The sequence below is a fragment of the Lemur catta genome, chromosome 6 (genome assembly GCF_020740605.2).
Source record: "Lemur catta isolate mLemCat1 chromosome 6, mLemCat1.pri, whole genome shotgun sequence".
Classification (NCBI taxonomy): Eukaryota; Metazoa; Chordata; class Mammalia; order Primates; family Lemuridae; genus Lemur; species Lemur catta.
Window position 1 is genome coordinate 13361683 of NC_059133.1, and position 22535 is coordinate 13384217.

The 22535-nt window shown below is 50.6% G+C and overlaps 1 protein-coding gene across 1 annotated transcript in view; it reads left to right on the top strand.

Moving 5' to 3' along the window:
• Positions 1 to 22535, top strand: part of SYN3 (synapsin III) — a 409534-nt gene that overhangs the window by 375231 nt on the left and 11768 nt on the right. The window contains exons 8-10 of the mRNA XM_045553009.1: positions 11363 to 11505; positions 16367 to 16441; positions 20182 to 20284. Coding sequence (XP_045408965.1) covers positions 11363 to 11505; positions 16367 to 16441; positions 20182 to 20284 — 321 coding nt within the window. The remainder of the gene's footprint in view (positions 1 to 11362; positions 11506 to 16366; positions 16442 to 20181; positions 20285 to 22535) is intronic.

The following is a 22535-nucleotide window of genomic DNA, read 5'->3' on the forward strand; positions in this document are numbered from 1 at the left end:
GATTGCAGTGGTCCAGGGAGGGATGATGCTGGCATGGACCCAGGTGGTGGCAGTGGAGGTGGCAATGTCTCACCTTCAGCTGCTGCTGCCCTATGTAAGATTTTAAGTGGCTCAAAGCTGCCCTTTCTCCCACACAGCCCACTGCAGTCCACGGGACGTACTTGCATTCTAAGCCTGGGACAAACTCTGGGCTGCAGACCCACCCCAGAGGCTGTGATGCCCACCTGCAGGTGTTGTGGCAGGCATCACCCGCGGTCCACTGAGCCTCTCAACTCTCTGGATGCCCCACAGAACCTCATACCCGACACAGCAGCAGTGCAGATTAGGCTGGCACAACTTTTTCCAAAGAAATCGTCATTTCAAAACTCTTCCCTAATCTCCAGCATCTTGACCATCTTTCAACATGTGTGAGTCCACCAGGTCTCGGCTGTAACAGGCTCTGTCACAGCACACTCCCCCAACATTATTATATTCAGAGGATAGTTCCAAAAAAGAACAAAGAAATCTTATCATCAGGAGGCTTGGGGTTTAGAATAAGACAGAGATTTATTTTTCCCCAGATTTCCTTTTTATGTCTTTGACTATTTTTGCCACATATTTATATTATTTTTTCGAATAAAAAATAAGCTTTATAAAAAATGGATCAAAGTGATCACTGGATTGCATTTTATTGGCCCTCTGCTAACTGCTTTCTTTGAATCATGGTCTAAGGAGAGGACACGATATGCTATGGACTGAATTGTATCCCCTCAAAATTCATGTGTTAAAGCCCTAACCCCAGTGTGATGCTATTTGGAGATGGGGCCTATGGGAGGTAATTAGGGTTAGATGAGGTCACGATGGGGGGAAGGGGGGGGCCTCACGATGGGATGAGTGTCCTCATAAGCAGGGACACCAGAGAGCTTGCTGACACTCTCTCTTTGCCACATGAGGACACAGCAAGAAGGAAGCCACCTGCGAGCCAGGGAGAGAGCCCTGCCCGGAGCCCGACCATGCCAGCACCTTGACTTCCCAGCCTCCAGAACTGTGAGACATACATGTCCATTTTTCAAGCCACCCGGTCTATGGCAGCCCAAGCAGGCTAAGACAGGAGCCTACACCAAGGGGTATTATAACAAGTATCCAGGGATCAGAGAGCACTGCTGAGGCTGACGTTTGTTCCATGTCACAGTGTCCTCTGTAGGCGGAGCTCGGGAGAAAGTCATCCAGTTTTATTACAAGAATGGTCGTAATTCTCTTAGGCACCAAGTTTCTTTTCCTCTTAGGGAGACTGAATCCTGTTACTGACCAAAGTTTCCTTTTCTTCAATAGTCACGCCCCTGGCCAGACATTACCATATGCACTTTTAACCTCATTCTAAGTACAATTTTATGTCCTCACCCTTATTTGTCTTCCTCTTTTGGTCCTGCTTGTTTTTAACCTTTTATTATGGAAACTTTCAAGTATACACCAAAGAAGAGCAAATGGTGAACTGGAACCCCCTGTACCAGTTGCTCAACTTCACCCCTTATCCATTGATGGTCAGTTTTGTTTCACACACACACCTCCGCACTTCCTCTCAACACCACTGGGTACTTCTTTCATTTTTTTTAAATATGAGATCTGATTCCCATACTGCAAAATTCACCCTTCTGAAGTGCATAATTCGGTGGGTTTCTTAGTATATTTACAAAATGGAACCATCACCCTATATAATTCGGAGACGATTTCCTCACCCCATACCCACTAGCAGTCACTGCCCAAGCCCCGTCCCCTCCGTCCTTGCAACCTCTCCTCGACTCCCTGTCCCTGTGGATCACTGGAATATTTTAAAGCAAATCCCAACTATCACTTCATTTCACCCCACAAACATTTCAGTATGTGTTTGTAACACATAAAATCTTCTTTTTTCTTTAATGTAGCCAAATATCATTATTACACCTAAAAACTTAATAATTCTTTAATATCACCTAATATATGCTCAGTGCTCAATAACCCCCTGGTAATTGATTTGTTCTCATTGTATGCAGACAAGGCCTCCATATTCACATGGTTAGTGTGGCATAAGTCTCTTTTGATCTGTAACAGTTCCCTTCCCTCTGGTTTTTTTTTCCCCCCTTGTCATTTATTTAGTGAGAAGGAGGTCATTTTCCTTTAAGAATTTCCTGCGTTCTAAATTCAGCTCCTTGGTGTTCTTTTACCACCTGCATTTCCTGTAAACTAGAAGTTAGATGCAGAGATTTCATCGGATTCAGATTGTGGGTTTTGGCAAGAATACTTCCCTCAGGTGGGGGTGTGTGCTTCTCTCCCACGGTATCTGAAGCCGCAGTCATGTTTGCTGGTATCTCTTTAGAGATGTTAAGACTGATCTGTGAGTTCAAGTGTCATCTGCCTGATCCGCACATTATCAAGTTCCCCATGAGCCTGTCCCCGGTGGCTTTGGCATTGATCACCGTTGCCTCAATCTGTTAACTGCATTAGAGATTGCAGAAGGATAATGTACAAATTCTCTTACTCCTGCATTTATCAGCTGGAATTCATCAAAAAAGAACATTTCTTCATCTGTTTATTTACTCATTTTTCAGAGTAATGAGATAGTGTCTTAGCCTGTCCCAAAGATGACCAATGACATTTTGTCACTGATTATTAACAATCTGATATATTTCAATCCATTGAGATCATTATTCCTTCTGATACTCAAATTACCCCATCTCGGCCTAATGGGATCCCTTTCAGGTTGATTTATGTGTCCTCTTGACGTGATGGCTTTTCTCTTTCTAGCATGATGAGATGTTCTAAGCTCGTCTTCTGCATTTCCTGCCCCAAACCTGGAATCAGTCCTTCCCCCGAGGAGCCCTGGTAGCCTTTCAGTAAAATAATGGCTTTTAGAGACCACAATCTGAGTGCTAAATATGTTCATTGCCATTTTGTTGGTCATTGCCTTTTTGGTTGACACGGGAGAAAATACGTATACATTTTTAAGAGAAAAATACATCATAAATTCATACTGATATATTGAATGTAAATTTTAGATGACTAAGTTTTTACTTAATTTCTTTGATTTAAAATTGTGTCTCTTTTATACGTAAAAATCTTGGGTCCTAATAACAATAACATTATTGCTAGTATAATGGTTTTAAAATAGCAAACCCATTATTATTACTAACAAACTGAATAGAATTTTATATTTCCTAGCAGTTTTTAAAAATTCTTTGGCTATTTTCCACTAGGGATGTATAGTTACTGTTGCGTTGGGGTTTTTTAATATGGTTAAATAAATATTTATAGAACATCTACCATGTGCCAATTATTGATCAGGCTGTTAAGAATATAAATTCTAGTGGGAAGGACAGTCAAGTAAGTATATTATGATACCATGAGTTGTAGGCAACATTAATTCATCTAAGCAACTGGAATAGCACAGAGATTCACTGGCTCAGCATTCTGCCACCAAGTCACTTGCAATCATTCTGCTCTGTATGTTTAAGCCACCAGCTTGATACATCGTTAGGCTGAGTCACTCTATTTTGTTTTCTATTTTCAGGAAATTTTTTTCTCAACTTGATTTGTTTTGTTATGTAACCACATTTACATGGTTCCGAAGTCACAGTTATAAAAGCAGGGTACATACAGAGAGGTCTAACTTCCATCCTTGTCATCTCCCCCTATTCTCTCCTTGCTGTAGATAACCATTCTCCTTTGTTTTTGTTTTATCCCTTCATTACATTTTGTAAGCAAATACATACATTCCCCCCAAAAATTTCTTAACAGACGATTGCATGTTAGGCTCACTATTCTGCACCTTGCCTCTTTCACTCCATAGCAGTATATACATCACCCTGCAGTAGTGGACAGAGACCTTCCTCACTCCCTTCTCACAGCTGCAGAGTATTCCACTGTGTGCATGGATGGCCGCTGATGCAGCCTGTCCCCTGCTGACAGACGTGCAGACCAGCAGTCAGTGCACCGCCCTGGTGGCAGCCTGCCCTGCGTGGCCCTGCATGCCTTCTTGTCCCAAATGCCCTTTCTGGCCAGAGCACCAACCCACCATCCTTCCAGCTTCATTCACAGCTCCAGGCCACCTGGCCACTTCTGCAGGATCTCTGACTTCATCTGGTCCTCCAAGGTTTATGACGAAAGTTATAAACCTCTGAGAGTGTAGAATATAGCCTAAGTATGGACAGAAAAATTTCTTCTACAAATAGCTATGCAATTAATAGCCTTGTGTACGTGTCATTTCATATTTCTGCCATTGTATCTTTAGGATGGATTTTAATAAGTAAAATCGCTGTTGCTCAACTTTAAGTATCGTGTTGTACATTATGTGCCTTTGAAATTTACCACAAATCCTTCCTAGAACAAGTAGCATAAAAATGTAAATACTTTAAAAACTCATTTTGGGTCCCCAACATGTGGCCCAGTGACTGGCACCTAGCAAAAGCTCAATAATTATAGAATGGATAAGTGAATGATTGAATGAATGCGTGAATCTAATCATCATCTAATCCTCAGAGGAATGGCCATTTGGCCCAGTCATTTGTTTAGCCCATAAATACTTTAAAAACATCTAATATGTTCCAGAACCTCTGCAATGAGCTGAATAAGCCTTGTGATATTCCACAGACCACAGAAGAGATATGGAAGTTGGAGGATTATAGAGGAGATAGACTTGTAGCTGGATGAATAATTGTGTGAAAAAAAAGTGTTGATGGATAGCTCAATGTCAGCAAAGAATCTCAACAATTATCCGACTAAAGAAAACCGACTTTTGCTGAATACCTAGAAGGAGCTAGACTCTACGCTAGGCCGGTCCTTTGACATTCATTATAATTTCTTTTAAAAACCATAACAATCCTCAAGGTAATTGTTTTTATCACATTTACAGATAAGGAAACTGAAGCTCAGAGCAGTAACGTAGTAAGGTCAAACAGCTGGAACCAGACACAGGACGAGCCCTCCAAAATCATGAGTGACACAGAGCTGAGAGGGGTCGTCAACAGGTCAGATGACAGGACCGATGTTGGAAGGCAGGAGGACAGACGTAAACATGAGAGCTGACCATGTACTGTCCTCCTCTGGGAGCTGTGGATTAGCAGGGTCTTGTGTTTAAAAATGACCTCGACGAGCTCCATATGGACCTTGGAAAAGCTAACGTTGTACTAAGCTGCAGTAATAGAAGCAAGATAATTAATAGGCTCAAAACTCCATTCGGATAAGAATCATAAATCTTGTGTTCCCTGCTGTATCCCCAGCTTCCAGTATCTGAGAGAAATACTCAATAATTATCTGGATATAATGGCACTCGATACATATCTGTAAACACATAGGTATATTTTATCCAATCATTGAACAAATTTATTGAGCACCTGTTCTTCCCTGAGTACTGTTATAGGTGCTTAAAATACAGCCATACCCTTATAGTGCTTACATTCTTGGAATGGCAGGGAAGGAAGACAGCAACCAAAGAGATAGCAGTGTGGATGGTGGTGGAGGTGCTATGGGGAAAAATAAAGCAGGTGACATGAGTGAGGACAGCTGGGTGGGAGGGGTGACCTCACATGCGGTGGTCAGGAAGACAGCTCTGAGAAGGAGAGGTGGATCCTTGATGCTGGAGGAGAGGTCTGGATGAAGTGAGGGTGTGAGCCATGAGCCATGCGGGCAAGGAACAGCAAGTGCAAAGGCCCTGAGGCAGGAATAAGCTGGATGTATTCTGGATAGATGGAGGAGACAAGTCTTTTCTGATCTCTGCCGGTGAAACCACACCTAAAGTATGTTGTATCATTCTGGGCACTGCATAGTTTAAGAGATTATCAAATGAGAGCATTTCAAGATACTAAAGGATCTAGAACCTGCTCATATTAGGAGTGCCTTAAGGAGAGAGTGACTTATGCACACCTGTGTGGCTCTCTTCAAGTGGATGAAGAGAAGACACAAGGCGGCAGGCTAAGATTTATCCCGTGGGATAACTGGGAGCACTCATTCATTCTCGGTGTGATATACAGTAGAACAAGTTGCAGACTCCCTAAAGGAAAGTGAGCTGCCTTGCCCAGTAGTGAGCTCCCTGTTACCGGAGATATTCAAGCAAACAGTACACGGTCTACCGAGGATGTAGCTAGCGTTCCCACCCCAGGTTAGAACTGGGAATAGGAGGCCTCTGAGCATCCCATTCGGAAGATTCTGAACTGTATCCCAACCCCTCTGTTGGGTTTCTCTGCCTCTGTTTCCACTTGCCCTCCTTGCTCGGGCTCAGGTGTGCAGGAGCACATGGGGAAGGCACAGCGGCTCAGGACGCAGGAGGGAGAGAGGGTGAGAAGTGGGGACACTGTGAGGGGAAGGAGAGGCAGAGGGGGAAGGATGCAGAAGAAAAGCAAGTAGGAGGAGAAAGGGTCAGGGGAACCGAAGGAGATGAGAGGGAGAGGTGAGACAGACAAGAGAAGAAAGAAGCAACCGGAGAAAAATGGAGGAAGAGACACAAGAGGGAGGCAGATGGCATTAAAACCAAGAGGAAGAGGATAAGAGAGGAGGAGGATGAGGGAGAAAGAGAGGGGAGGAAGGAGGGAGAGGAGAGGGGAGGAAGCAGGGGGAGGAGAGGGGAGGGGAGGGGAGGCCACCGGAGAGCAGGGAAGAGGGCGAGGGAGACGGGTGGGTGTGGGTCTGAGTCTTGGGGTCAGCGCGTTCACGGGGCCCCGTCGCAGCTCCTGCGCAGCACATGGGTCATCTTGGATCACAGCTCATTCAGGACTTCCTGTTTTCAGCCTGTCTCTGTGAGCCCTTGGAGGGGTTTCAGCCAGTAAATAAAGCAGAGCGCCAAGACTCCCTGCCCAGGCCGGCCTCGCGCCGCCTCCCCTGCCCTCTCACCCCACCGCCCAGAGCCCCCTCCGGCGCCCACCCACCCGGGCTCCAGACCACCTGCCCCCTTCTCCGGGGTCCCAGACTTGGTCAGGTTCCCAGGGACTCGTGATGGAAGCGGAAACTCTGAGAGTGTAGCAGCCAGCCCATTCGCCTTGCAAAAGACGTTTCCCTAAAACATGGTTTCTTTTTTTTTTTTTTTTTTTTTTGAGACAGAGTCTCGCTTTGTTGCCCAGGCTAGAGTGAGTGCCGTGGCATCAGCCTAGCTCACAGCAACCTCAAACTCCTGGGCTTAAGCGATCCTACTGCCTCAGCCTCCCGAGTAGCTGGGACTACAGGCATGCGCCACCATGCCCGGCTAATTTTTTTTTTTTGTTTATATATTTTTAGTTGGCCAGATAATTTCTTTCTATTTTTTTAGTAGAGACAGGGTCTCACTCTTGCTCAGGCTGGTCTCGAACTCCTGACCTCGAGCGATCCACCCGCCTCGGCCTCCCAGAGCTAGGATTACAGGCGTGAGCCACCGCGCCCGGCCTAAAACATAGTTTCTTTGCCTGTTTCTGAGCTCCCTGATTTTCTCTCCCATTTCCCTGCTGCCCTCCCAAGTTCCTCCTCCGGCTCCTTAAACTCAACGCAGCAAACAGGTGCTGGGCATCCGCAGCGCGCCAGGCAGCAGTGCCACACTGGGAACAGGACTCGCCGCCTGTCCCGGAGAAGCTCGCAGTCTAACGGGGACAGACACTGTCCATCCAGGAGGGCAGCTGGGTTTTATGCAGCCTGGGAGTCACAGAACCTGAGAGTCCTCTGGAAGGAAAAGAACATAACGTTGTTAGAAACATTTGGCCAGGGCCTCTCCTGAGGCTCTGAAAGGGCCCGTGTGAGGGGGACCTGGGTGACGTGCTCACTGGTGGAGAAGGTGGGATGGCCCCTCGCCCCAAACCGCCCCACGGGGATGGGAGAGGAGTGTTCCCGAGGGAGGCCGGGCTCACTGCTGCTTACCTAAACCGGGTCTACACTTTCTCTCTTCGCTCTCTTTTGTCTACCCTGCAGAAGAATGTATGAGGCATTCAACAAAAATGCACTTCAGGCTTGTATAATCATTGGGATAAAGTTCAGCTGCCATGACAAAGACTTAAAATGGCTTAAACAAGCTAGAACTTGCCTTCTCACCTAGCAGTCTAGGCAGAAGCAGCCCAGGGCTGGTACGGAAGGAACCACCTGGGTTTCGAGGACTTGGGCTCCTTCCGTCGTGTTGATCATCTGTGCCCGCTGTGTTGTGCTTGGCCACGTTCCAGCCAGTGGGAAGAGGGCGGGGAAAGTGGGTGTGGGTCTGAGCCGACACTCGCCGAGATCCAGTGGTGGGTCCTTGACCGCGCAGCCCCCTCCTTCCCTTTAACGCTGTGGCCTGGAAGCCCACGCCCCCTTCTGCTCACATCCTATTGGCCAAGCATGGTCACATCACCATCCAAAGATGCCAGGGGGCGGGAGGTGCAAAGTTCATTCTGGGTGGTCCTGTGCCCCCCATATCAGAGCGCATCATGGCTATAGAAAGAGAGGAGAATGATGCCGGGGCCTGTGCTGTCTAGGAAACCAAGGTGCAGCAGAACTTCTGGTTCTTTCCAAAGCCACCAGGGACAGCACTGTGAATCAGACAAGCTGTCCCTGCAAGCTCTCACCCCACTCTTTCATTTTGGTAACTCCAACCCCCTCCACGTTACCCCAAATGTTGGCTGAGGGTGAAACCCCAAGGGGGCATTGGAGGAAGAAGAGGCAATAGACTGTGAAGAAGTTTCCAGAAAGAAAGGGAAAGAGCTGAAATAGAAGAGTGGTCTGGAAACCAAATTTCAAATCCTTACCAGTTTCAGATGCTGCAGAGTGCCAAGGCAGGATGGGGACCCGAGGAACTCTGTGGGCTTCCCCAGCGAGGAGGACAAGGGGGACCTCTGCCAAATCAGCTTCCGTGGGACAGTGGGGAGTAAAACCTGAAAAGCGTGGGCTTAGGCGCGAGTGGGAAATGAGGATGTAGACACAGAGGGTGGGGAGTGACTGAGCTTCTGAAAAGCAGGAACATTTTGAGAAGAGTGGTGGATCCTTGATCGTATTAATCCGAAAGATAAAGAATCAACGAAAAGCAAGAGACTAAAAATACATAGCAGAAATACAGTTAGGCTGCAATAACAAAGATCCAGTTAACAGTGGCTTAAGCAAGATTAAGGTTTCTTTCTCGCATGTAAGAGTCTGAGCATATAGTTACGGGCTGATGGGGGCTCTGCAGCGTTCGGGATCCAGGTTCCCTCCATCTCTCTAGACTCAGCCATCCTCAACCTGCAGCTCCTGTTTCATGGCCCAAGATGGCTGCTCCTGCTCACACCATCATGTCCACATCCCAGCCAGAGGGAAGAAGGAAAAGGGAAAGGTTCTCTTCATCTTCAGGGCATCCCCCCAGAGGTTTCTTGCATCACGTCTACTCACTTTGCATTGGCCAGAACTTGGAGACTCGGTCACATCTACCTGTACAGGAGGCTGGGGTGAAGGAATCTCTAGGTGAGAAGAGTGGGTTTCCCTAAAATTTAGGGATCCTGTTGCTAAAGGAAGTGGGGACAGCCAGCGGTCAGAGCCTTAGCAGACCTAGAGCACAGGGAGCAGGCGCACTGCGGCGAGCGCAGCTGGGAGGAAGAAGTGGAAATCTGGGGGGTTTGCAAAGGGATGGGAAATAGGGAACTCTGGCAGGGTCAGCGTCATTTTCTCTGCAAGGTGGAACTCAGTCCTCACTGAGAGGCTGGGGCTCGCGGAGAGCTGAGAAGAGGGGCGGCTTGCCAAGCCCCTCTCCAGGTGGCTGTTTGTGTCCGCTGAGGAAGAACGACAGGCAGGCACCTGCAGGTACCCTGAGGGCTTCCCGGAAAAGCTGTGCCTTGGGGCCCCAGAGCTGCATCCCCAGCTCTGCGCTCAGCTGCTTTGTGGCCTTGGACAAGTTTCAGGTTCCACATCCGTTAAAAGACGGCACTAATGCCCAGCCTGCCTGCTCACGGCCCTGTTTTGGGTCCCTCGGAAAACAGTGAAGGCCCTTTGTCAGCGGTGCTGTGGGTACAAATGTGTGGGCATCATCATGGAGGGAGGGCGTCGTCAGTGCTGAGGCATGAAGGACAGATGGGACAAGGCTGGGAGGGAGGTCACAGGACGTGAGAACCGGGAGGGTGCGGCCCTGAGGACCAACCCCACCCTTCCCACCCTCCCACACGGACCGCCCAGCCCCGGCCCCTCCGAGGGGATCTGGGCTCTGCCCACCTCTGGGCCAGCATCAGAACTCCTCTGCTGCCTGGGCAATGGTGACAGGGGAGGGGGAGCCACATCTGAACAAGCAGGGCCCCCACGGCCAGCAGGCAATAGCAGCTGGCCCAGCCGTCCACGGCAGCTGGAGTCAGCCTCTGCTCCATCTCGAGATCACTGTCACGGAGCCTTGGCCTCGTCCTTGCACTTGGCCTTGGAAGATCTCCTGTGACCTCTCCCCAACCCCAGGACACCACCCCATGTTCCTGGCCTCAGCTCAGTAAACAGTGAGACTTTCTCCCCCAGGCCTTTGGCCTAGCAAAGCTGTGCTCTCCAGTGCACGCCTGCACACGCACACACACACACCCCGCATGCACACACAGGCACCACACACCGCACACCACACGTGCAGCACACAGCACGTCACACACAGCTAATGCACCACACGTATACCACACGCTACACACATACGCACCACACAAGTACATACCACACACACTACACACTGTACACCACACACACATACCACACCAACACAGAAAACATACCACACACACATACACCACATAAACACACAAAAAACATACCACATACACAACATACACATTAAAGACATGCAAACACACCACACACTACACACCACATACACACCTCCCATAAACTCTACATACACACACCTGCATGCACACACCGACACATGCACACGACACACGCACATACTCCGTTCTCTCTAACTGGCCTCTCCGTACCCCACACCACACCCCTCCATTCAGTCCTCTACACAACTGCTTGAGTGGTTTTCCTAAAACCTGAATTAAGCCACTTTCTTATTTAAACTCCTCTCCCTGTTCCAGTGGCTTTCCAGAACATTCAGGCTAAACTCCTAGCCCCTTCCCAGAGCTGTTGTGTCCGTCCATGATCTGTTTCGTGACGGCCCCGTCCCGTGGCCCGGCCCCGTGTGGCCGCCCCTCTCTCCAGAGCCACCCACTGCTCACTCCATCCGCAAACCCCATTCATTCCTCCAAACCCTGTTGGGAGCTCATCTTGTCTATAAACGTTTCTCCACCACCCAAGTGGAATTGCTCCCTTCCTCTTCCATGCCTCGTGCAGGTGTGCAGGGCAGTGATTTGTTCCCTGTGTCTGTCTCTGCAGCCAGCAGGTGACCTTCCCGAGAGTATCCGTCTCCGCATGTGAAGCACGCGGTCCTGGCACGGGGTAGGCGGTGAAGCTGGGTGGGTGGCACTCACCCCCTCTTCCTCCCACACAGATCAAAGTGGAAAACCAGCACGACTACCAGGACATCACCAGCGTGGTGGCCATGGCCAAAACCTACGCCACCACCGAGGCCTTCATCGACTCCAAGTACGACATCCGCATCCAGAAAATCGGATCCAACTACAAGGCTTACATGTGAGTCCGCAGGGCAGGGGCGGGAGGGACGGGGAGTAGAGATGCATGTCCGGCTGCTCTCCCCTCCGCCCAAGGGCAGTGACCTCCCTCGGCACATCGTTATTCTCCCTTTCTGCCTCCTTACTGCCCTTCTCGGATGTTCTGTCACGGCCTACCCCAGGCTAGATATCTGTCTGCCCAAACAGGGGCTGTGTCCCCCAGAGAAAGAAAGGCGCTTGGCACGTTTGGGGAAACTGCAAGTATGCACAGGATGCATGTCTTAGCAGTCAAGACCAAAAGAAATTTGGGGACAAAGCAAGGAGGGCTTTGAATGCCTTGCTGAGAGGATCTGGATTTTCTTCTGTTCTCTGCTGAGCAGAGAAGTGCTGTGATCTTCTCTGTATTTATAAAAGACGACACCGGGGCTGTAGGCTACAAAGGGATTTCTCTGGAGCCAGCAAGACCAGTTAGGAGGCCACATCAGATTTCTCTGGCTGCAAGCAACAGAACGCACATCTGATTAATTTATGGTTGATCAGAAGCTTTAAAAAAACAAACCACCACCTCCTCCCCGCCCCCAAATTATCAATTTCGAAAATATTAGGATCCAGCGCATCCCCAGGAATCTGAGTAGCCAAAAATAACAATCCACAATCTTCATGGCACCCTCACTGGTGAAAGGATCTGCCCTCACCATTTTCAGTGCTTAACTTGGCGATTGTGATGCGAGTCACAATTTCCACGGAAATAGTGCTGATTAGTCCAACTTTGGCCACATGCTTACTGGTTTGAGAAGGGCAGAAACCAGTGTGGAGAATCCCACTAGGAAGGCATGCAACGTGGACAGGCTCACTCCTTGGTGGAAACAGAGGCACTGCATCTAAAGGAAAGGGAGTGAATGCAAGGGAGGGGGAATAAAGGCCCACCTTCACCCTAGAGGTAGTTCAGCACAGGGATTACACCGGGGCTGGGTTGTAAGGACGAGTGGGAGTTCTGGAAGAGGTGGAAGGTCTTGTTGTTTGGAGGGGTCTTATCTGCTCCAAGGCCTCTCTGTCCCGCCCTTGGGAATGTTGTTGGTGGTGGTTCCAGTTGAAATGATGAGGCCCCAGACGACCACCGGTTGCCTGGTTGCCAGGAATTTAGGGAGCACCAACTGTGTGCATGGCTCCCCGTGTGAGGACTGCAGTGGTTACCCCCAGACAGTGGGAAGGTCTGTGTTGGACAGCTTGTGTTCTAGGACGGGATTGGTCAACCGCAGCCACAGGCCAAACCCGGCTGCCGCCCGTTTCTGTAGATAAAGTTGTGTTGATCACAGCCATGCACATCCGTGCGTGTATGGCCTCTGGTTCCTTTTGCACTACCCACGTTGCCTCAGCCAGGGACCTGCAAACTTTTTCTGTAATACCAGATGGTAACTTTAGGCTTGACGGGCCGTACAGTCTCTGTTAAGACTACTGTACTCTGCCATTGCCTGAGAAGCTGCAGGACATGCAGGCAGTTGACCTAGAAGGAAATATTCCCAGGAAAGGGATGGAGCTAGTCCTCAAGGAACAGCTCTGCCCGTCTTATCAATCACCCTCTTCCTCCCAGGAGCCCGCAGGACCTGTCACTACTCTCAGATGCCCCCGTGGGGATAAGATCGCCTCCTCCCTGCCCCTCTGAGTTACGGCCCATTCCAGTGCATTCCTGGGGCCCCCACCGTCCATCATGATATCATTTCCCTCCTCCCTTCATTGTTCAAGTTGCACTTGACATTGACAACACCTTGTCCCAGTTTCTTTTCTTGAGGATTACCTCATTGCTGCATTCTTTATGCTGAGCTCTCTGGCCTGACAGCTCCAGTTTGTCATTAGTTACGGAGTTTCCTGGACCCTGGGTTGGCCCACACCCAAGGGAGGGGTTTTGTGTCTGACCTCATTGTAGAATGTCCCCAACCATTCCACCTCCTCCCTGCCCTGCACTCAGGACTTTGTGCTTGTTGCTACTGGGGTGCCATTCTTACTAGGTCCCGGCAGACACATCAAGGAAGTATATGTGTATATCCTTACCCATGTGTACACATATAGCCATAATTATTTCTATATATATATATATATATATATATATATATATATATACATATATATCTCCATCCATTTCTATATGAAGCTAAACAGACTCATATTGATGTCTCAGTACCACGTGGTTCATTCCAGCCTTCCCTGGTTGCTAAACTACAGCCTCCCACTCCAACAGAGGAAAATCTGGCTCCCCCATCCACCATCCGTTTGCTTACCTGTTCCATCTCGGTGTGCGTGCACAGTTTCAGAACTGTTAACTGTAGCCCTGGGAAACAACTTTACCAACTACAACACAGTGCTCTGTACCATTCCTTTGTGTTTCGTCACACAATCTCAACTCATGTCCAGAGTTAGTTAGGTCAGCACATTTTCCCCCATCCCCTTTAATGAGGTTATGTCCTACACTTGTGCTATGGTCTGAATGTTTGTGTCCCCCAGAAATGCATATATTGAAATCCTAACCCTCAAGATGATGGTATTAGGAGGTGGGGCCTTGGGGAGGGGATTAGATCATGAGGGTGGAGTCCTCATGAATGGGATTCGTGCTCTCATGAAAGAGGCCCCAGGGAGCTCCCTTGTCCCTTCCACCATGTGAGGATGCAGCAAGAAGGCACCGTCTATGAATCAGAAAGTAGGCCCTCACCAGACACTGAATCTGCCAGAACCTTGATCTTGGACTTCCCAGCCTCCAGAACTGTGAGAAATAAATTTCTGTTGTGTTTAAGCCCCTAGTCTGTGGTATTGTGTTATAGCAGTCCAAACAGAGTAAGACGACTTATAACATAGGTAGATAGTTTTGTCACAGTCTATATTCCATCCTACAATCCAGTGGCTCCATTATATATGGAATGGCCATCCCTTTCCCCACACCCACGATGTCATATTTAAGAGCATGGAATTTAAAAAAAAAAAAAAAGATCATGGAATTTGTAAGACATAGTTGGGTGGCTTCTGCCACTAAGTGGGAATTGTAATAATAACAATAATGCCTGTCTCAAATCAGGCTAAAATCAGCTTACACTTGTAAAGCCCTCAGACCCATGTCTCGGACACAGACAGCACTCATTAAATATCAGCTTTCACTATCACGATTCTCTTGGAAGCAAAGCAATCTGGTTTTTGTTCCTGCTGCTTCTGCCCTTGGAACGCTTTCTTTCCTTGCCTCCACTTACTGCAAATAATAGTAGCACCAATTGTGCTCAGAGATTTACGGGAATATTTCCTTTAATCCATACGATACCCTGTAAGGATGGTACTATAATTATTCCCATTTACCAATGAGGAAATAAAGACTCAAGAGATGTTCCCCATGGGTATATAGCTAGAAAATGCTGGAACCAAGATTCAAACTCACATCTGTGTGACTCAAGTCAGTTCTTACCTTCTCCAACCATAATGCAGAACCCACTATACCAAATCTGACCATCCTCCAAGGCACATCTCAGTGGCTTCCTTCTGGGGTCACATGACTCTGATTTCTCTTTTGCTTCGCAGAGCTTGTCACTCCTCATGTCTACTGCTAACGCTGCCATGCCTGCAGTCTGGTTTTAGGCCAGTCCGCCCTTCTGGGTGGTGGGCAGCCTGAGCAGGGGTCATCTCTGCATGCTTGGACTAGTCCAGTACTCAGGATCTAGGGTGGCCCTGTGAGAGTTTGCCCAGTTGAATTGAATTGAGTTGAGCTGAACTGAACTAGACTGAACTGACATAGAGCTTCTCGGTGGTGCTGCACCCCTTAGGCATTATGGCTCTGAATGGCCACCATCTGTTTTCAGCATTTAGACATTTGATTTTCTCTTTTAGAGGAACATATTTTTGTGTCAATTTCTCTCCCCAGTTCACCCTTTGACCTCAACCACATGTCTTCCCTTGACCTTAAGACAAATAGCTTTGCCTCCACCACGTTGCTTAAACTCATTCAGTCTTTGCTGAGTCCAGATGTGCCACTGGGGATGGTTTGTCTGGACTTTCTCCCAACATACACAGTCCCCACCCAGGAGGCAGACACTGGGCACCCATTACATGCCAGGTCCCACTGGACACTGGGCATACAGGGGATGAAGACAGACATGGCCCTACCCTGAGTTTCCCGTCATCAGGGAAGGGAGGACACTGAGGAAGTCCTTACAGGTGAGAGGAGCATTACACTGCTGAACTTTACCATCAGGTATAGTGCAGAGCGTCTACTCCTGTTGGGGAAGGTGGGCTGTCAGGGAGTCATACTGCAGGTGAAACCTAAAGGGTGAGTAGGACTTAGGGAGGCAACGGTGGAGACAAAGGCTGTATGGGGCAAAGGGAAGGATGCACGTGGAGGCCACGACAGGGAAAGAGCCGTGGGCAGTGGAGCTCTAGGAGGGAGGTCAGTTGTTGCTGAAACAGAGAAGGGTGGTGGGGCAGGAAGATACCAGAAGGCTTTCCTGTTCTTCACCATGGAAAAGTAACCACTTCTCTCTAAGGATCACTTTTCCTACATTTGGGGGCCTTAAAAATTCCAGAACCACTGAGAGCTATGCTACCCTAGTTCTCAAAAACAGAAGGCCAAGGTCTGGGAGATTTCATTTAATAATATAGGCATTTTTAACATTTAATCTTTAAATTTCAAAGACGGCTTAGAAACATAAGATCCAACAAATAAATAAGACAATCAGCGTGAAGGGAAATAAACAGGAAAATATAGCTGAGGTCAATGTACGTACCTAAGAATACATGCCGTAATGGGAGATAGATATTTGAATCAGAGCCTCCTAACAGCCAAAGCAAAGCAGGAACACAGATCAGTGACGGAAGCCTTTAATGCCCTCAGTGTGTTATGTGTTCTGTTACAGGAGAACCTCCATCTCTGGCAACTGGAAGGCCAATACAGGATCTGCCATGCTGGAGCAGGTGGCCATGACGGAGAGGTAAGAGACAAAGGAGGGGGAGGGAGGGGCACTCGCCATGGTTCCACGGTGAGAGCTGAGGGAGGAAAGCAACAAGCAGCCCTGCAAAGAAGGCCACCTCACCCTGTGTCCAGAGCACTTTTCTAGGCATGATTGCCCTTTTTGCCCACAATAATCCACAGATAGGTATTAAACTAATCCCATTTTACAGATGGGAGAAGAAAGTTCAGAGAGGGGAAGTGATTTGTCTAGGGTCACAGAGCTGATTAATGACAGAGCTGAGAGTATAGCCCTGATGTCTTGACTCCAAGTCCCATGGTCTTTCCGGCCCTGCCCCGCTGCTTTGAAGGGAGCAGGGAGCCCTCGCCAGTCTCTGTGCTCTGACAGCTGCAAGGAAGCATCCTCATTAGCAAAGCAGGGGTGCTGGAGAGTCCACTCCTCTCTGACTTACTTCCATCTCAGTACAAATAGGGAGAGGCTGACTTCCCACGAATCATGCGTGTTTCGGTGGTGCACTCTGGTTGCAAGTCCCTCAGGTCTCTCCCCCTTTAGCCACTGCTGTGTGCCAGCCTCCCTTGAGAAAAAGGCTGAGTCACCTGGTCTCAGGGCCAGCCACAACATGCCTTCTTGCCTGCCCAGTGACCTCTACCTGCATGCATGCAATAATAGTGGACAGAGCATGGGCTTTGGAGCCAGAAAGCTCTGTTGAGTAAACATTTATTGAGTACCTACTGCATGCCATGTTGTACTGAGCACGAAAGGATGAAAGGATTCCCTTCCTTTCTCTAAGAACTCTGTATGAGTTGCAAGTGCCACGACACACATCAAACTTGTTTGTGCAAAAAGGGGGATTTACTGGCTGGTGTCACTGAAAACTCCAGAGGTACAGAGACAGGTAAGGCTTTAGGACTCCTTCTCTACCCACCCTGGTTCATCTTTTTTCTATGTTGGTGTCACTGGAGGAGGCTGTCTCAAATGGTGGCCCATAGAGGCTCCAGCCTTCCATTCTCACAGAGCCAGCAGAAAGAAAATGTCTCTTTCCCAACCATTTCAAACAAAGCCTGGAATTGAGCCATAGTTACTGATTGGCCTGGCTTAGGTCACATGACCATCCCTGAACCAATCACTATGGCCCAGGAAGTTGCAATGCTGTGGTTGGCCAGGCCTGTGTCAGGTCTCCGCCCCTGCAGAGTGGAGTGGGACCACCCCCTGCAGCAACACACACGGAGTGTGACCTTGGTATGTTAATTGACAGCTGGGAACTTCTTCATGCACGATGAAGGCAATGTCACCCATGTCAGAGTGCAGTTGTAGGGACTGAATGAGAGACGGAGGTGCAATAGCTTCTCCAGCTGCCGCCGGAGGCAGGGAGGAGCACCTTCCCTTCCCCTTGACTCCGGGGACAGCTGCTGCCGTCAACCTGGAACCCACCTGTGCTAGGCAGTGTCATGGAGGTGGTGCTCTGGACCTGACACAGCTGAGTCATACAGCCCGAGTTGGTCACACCCTTCCCCCAGGGGCGTTCGTGGGACAGTCATGGCCCTCTTCTCCATGGCCTTTCCCCAACATGAGCTGCTCACGGATGTCCCTAGCACCACCGTCTCCCTGGCTCTGCTCAGTCCCAGGCCACATGGACCATCCCTGCAGGAACCTACCAGGGAGTGAGTCTGCCCCAGCCTGGAATTCACTTTCCTTTTTGCAGCCATGGCCAGGACTCCAGGGCCTGGACAGAGCTCCTCAGTCCCATCTCCACAGCAGCAAAGTCCATATGGGGACCCATGAACAGACCCCTCCCTCCACTCGGCTCACCTGCCTGCCAGGTAGCCTGACTCCTGGGCACAACCAATGATGTGGCTTGGTTGGTGCTAGTCCCACCTGGCTGCAGGAAACAGGACCCCACATCCTCCAGCCTTTCCCACACTGTGGCCCATTCCTGGACCTTGGGGTGCCTGTGCCCCGTGGGGTACAGCCAGCAAGTGACCCCGAAGTTCATCACCTAAAAATAGCCTCCAGAAACCAATTGCTTCCGGGCCTGGGCCCAGACTTCCCCCTTCCATTGAGAAGAAACCTGATTTACGAGTGTGTCTCAGGACACAGCTCTCCCTGAGCACACGCTGCCCCACAGATCAGCCCTGGTGCCTAACACAGGGACCCTGATCGGTCAGAGAGTCCAGAGGACTCTTACAGCTCCAGGGACCAAAGATTGTCCCCAAATGTGGCTACACATCAGAATCACATGGGATGCTTTAAAAAAATGACAGAAATTATTCTAACACAGAGTGGAGCCCCCAGATCTGGCTATTTATTTGTGTGTTTTGTTTAACCCTCCTGGTGATTCTGATGTACAACAAGAATCAGATCTAGGCCTTCCCACAGATAGGGAAACTGAGTCTACAAGAGGGAGAGGCTCCCCCAAATTATTGAGGAATTAACAGCAAGAATTCAGGTCCTGGTCTCCCATGCTGAGTGAGGAGAGACAGGCGGGACGCATTCAGAATGAGAGGAAGGGGGCCCTGCTCGGATTCCGGAATCGGATAGGATCTGGGTTTAGAAGCCGCACGTTTGTTTATGAATCTCACTAAGGCTCTGTTTCTTCATCAGTGAAATGGGTTAAAACTTTCCTGCTAAGAGTTGTGGTGGGATCAGAAAGAATGATCCCAATCCCCCCACACATAGTAGGTGCTCAATGGGTGTGAGTTTTCATCCTTCCCTTTACTTCTGTGATCTCACGTGCTCCTCGCTACAGCTGGATGAGACCACTGGACTAGGAGCCTGGAGATCTGGGTAATCCTGGCTCTACAACTGCCTTGCTGTGCGACGTGGGCAAGCCACCGTCCCTCTCTGGGCCGCAGTGGGTATTGGTGGATAAGATGGGAGAGTTCTAAAAGCACTTCAGCTGTGATCCCTCCTCATCCCAGGCCTTATGGCTCAGAGACACAAAGAGATCTGAGAGCCCGAGTGCCCCGTGTGACCCTGGAGAGTGGGGGAAGAAGCAAGAACATTGACACAAAGTCCCCTGTGACTCCCAAATCCAGCCCACAAGAGAAGCCAAGTGCAAGCCGGGAAGATTTCTCCAGATACAACCACCCTCTTGTTGCAGGGTCAAAGTCCAGCCTTGAGCTCTGTCCCCAGCAAAGCAAACTGGCCTTGCAGCCCTTGAGTGGCTGGAAAGGGAACAAAAGCAGCAGGTCCAGAGGGCCAGGCCCTGGGGCCAGGCGGGAGCAGCCTGCCAGGCTCCCCTGCCTGCCGCCCCGGGGCTTGGGGAGAATGCGCCCTTTGTCCCCCACCAGCTCTGGTCTGGAGGGGCTCTGGGAGTGGGGGACAGGCTGGGAGGGATTTCGGGAGCCCTTCGAGCAGCTTTCCCAAGGGAAAAGGCCGCAGGGGCGGCTGGGTCCGGGATGGCTCCGATGGCAGGACAAGATCCCCACGGCTGAGGAGCCAGCAGGGTCCTGGGGGTGGGGGGGGTCCCCTTCCTTGTCTCCCTCCTCCTTCCTCTGTCCAGCTCTCTCACATTCTTTCTCTGGGCCTCTCTGCCACTGTCCCTCTATGTCCCTGCCTCCCCCTCTCCCACTGCCTCTCTGTCTCCCTCTGTCTCTCTTGTCACATCTCTGTCTCTGTCTCCATCTCTGTCTGGGCGCGTGTGTGTCACTGTCTCTCCCTGCCTGTTTTTCGTGTGTGTCTCCCCCGTCTCCCTCTGTGCCCACTTCCCCGCTCCCTCTGCCCGCGCTCCCTGCTCACTGTCCATCTGTCTGTCCCTGCAGGTACAGGCTGTGGGTAGACAGCTGCTCGGAAATGTTCGGCGGCCTGGACATCTGTGCCGTCAAGGCCGTCCACAGCAAGGACGGCAGAGATTACATCATTGAGGTGAGGGGTGCAGCAGCAGGTGCTCTGGCCTGGCACGGCCGGCAGGCGTGTGGGACGGAGGGAATGCAGGCACGGGCCCCAGCGTGGTCAGCTATGTCCTGGCTCCTGGCCTGGGCACACGCAGCCCGGGTCTCAGTGGGCGGCTTCTGGAGGCTCCTCCCCACAGCCTCCTCATCCCCACCCCAGGCTGTCTTGGAAGTCTTCCTGCCCAGTGGCGAGAGCTCAGGGCATGGGGTTTAACAACTTTCCCCAACCTGCAGGCCTGAGTGTAGGGGAAGAGCATCTGGCCAGGGGTCAGCAGGATTCTGCCCCGTTGGGCCTCTTCTGTTTCCTCAGTGTCCAGGTGCATAAAGTGGGCACATCTCCCTGATCACCGTGCAGAGACTCCATCACTTGTTCACTCAACAAACATGAACTTAGGGGCTCCATGGGCAGGCATGGGTGTGGCTCTGGGGGTGCAGCCTGCACACGACAGACATGGGGTTTGCAGGCTGGTGGGGAAGAAGGGTGATAAACTAAGACAGGGTGCTGAGGGGACACAGGTGAGCAGGGTGTGACTGGAGGGAAAGGTGGAGGGAAGTAACGGAGAGGCTGGCAGAGGAGCTGTGTGTCCCAGAATCTCTCTCAAGACCTTCCCGCTGGCCATGCCTTTCCCAGGCCCATAAGCCCCTATCTCCTCTGTGACTCCCCCGTGTCCCTCGTGGTCCCAGGACCCTCTTCACCTCCCCTCCCTGCCCCCACACTCCGTGGCCCTCCACTGCTTTCCCTGAAAACACCCCTCTGGCCTCAGAGGCCTCTGTCCTCCCCGCACCATGACACCCCCGCACACACCCCGCTGCCCGCTCAGCTCTCTCCCGCTGTGGCCTTCTCCTCGGCCACCGTGGAGGGACAGCGCTGACACAAGGCCAAGACACGTGAGGGCGAGCCCTGCGGCGGCCGCCTCCCCAGGGTGTGGGCGGCTAATGGGAAGCACATGGCCAGGGTGACCACAGGAGCCAGCCTGTCCTCCAGGCCCTCGTGTCTGCCCCACTCCCCGGGGACCCACAGCCCAGCAGGACCGGGTGACTCAATGAGAGGGAGCCCGGCCGTGCCAGGAGGGCACTCACACCCCTGCCCAGGGTGGCTCCTTGGAGGTGAGGTGGGGCAGTCCAGGATGGACCGTGTCTCTACCCTCCCCAGAAAAGCCGGGAGCTCCCACGGGGTGAGTCGCGTCTGTATCAGCAGATCCGTCCTACGCTGGCAAACAGCTCTTCTCTCGAGTCCAGGAATCGCTTTCCCTGTGGCTGCGCTACCTGAGATTCCCCAGGCAGCCCCTCTCGGAGGAGGCATTGAAGGGGCTGGGAACAGTTGCTGCCTGGGGGAGCCAGTCCCCCACCTTCCTGGGGAGATCCTGGGAGCTTCAGCCCAGGGGTGGGGCAAGGACCCTCCTGCTGGGGCCCTGCGTCTCCTGAGACCCCACCTGGCCCTCCTGCCTCTGCATCTCCTCACGGGACCCCCAGATGCAAACCCAGCTTTGGCACATGAGCCCTCATTCATTTATCCATTGAGCCACTACTCAGGGCACCGGCCCCCAAGCCAGGTAAACACAGTACGGCAGGGACCCTGCCTCCCAGAGCTCCCGCTCCAGAGAGGTGGCAGGTGGTCAACAAATGAAGGACCCCTGGCCTCGCATACCTCTGCCCCGTGAGCTCCTGCCTCTCTGAATTCAACCTTCACTCTTAGGAAGAAACCAAATCTGCGTCCGTGGGCCCGGGCTTCCTGCCTCCAGACGTTCAGAGAGTCAGGGTTGAAAGATCTTTCACATTTAAAAAAAAAAAAAAAAAAGTAGAAGTAGTGGACTTGGACTTCAAAAAACAAGAAAACAACGTCTCAAAAATGTTCCAGAAAAAAGAAAGAAAGAAAGAAAGAAAGATGGCTTTTCAGATTTGTTTTTCCTCACAAAAACATTGTAGAGTTATTTCCCTTGGTTTGGGGTTTGGGGTTTGGGGTTTGGGGTGGGATCAGGGAAGATGCAGAGCTTGTTACCAGGAATATAAAAGGTATTTTCCCCTAGTAAGGGAAAAAAAGGGAGAAGAGATCTAAAAATACCGGCTTCCTCAGCCACCTCTGTGGTGAGAACAGAAAGTCTGTGTGAAATGTTTTGTGAAGATCCTTACAGTGAAATACTCAGGGGAAAGGCCCTTGAACTTGTCCTCTCTAACCTGTCCCGGGAATGACATTGCTCACTGGAAAAATGTTTCCCTGGGGAGAC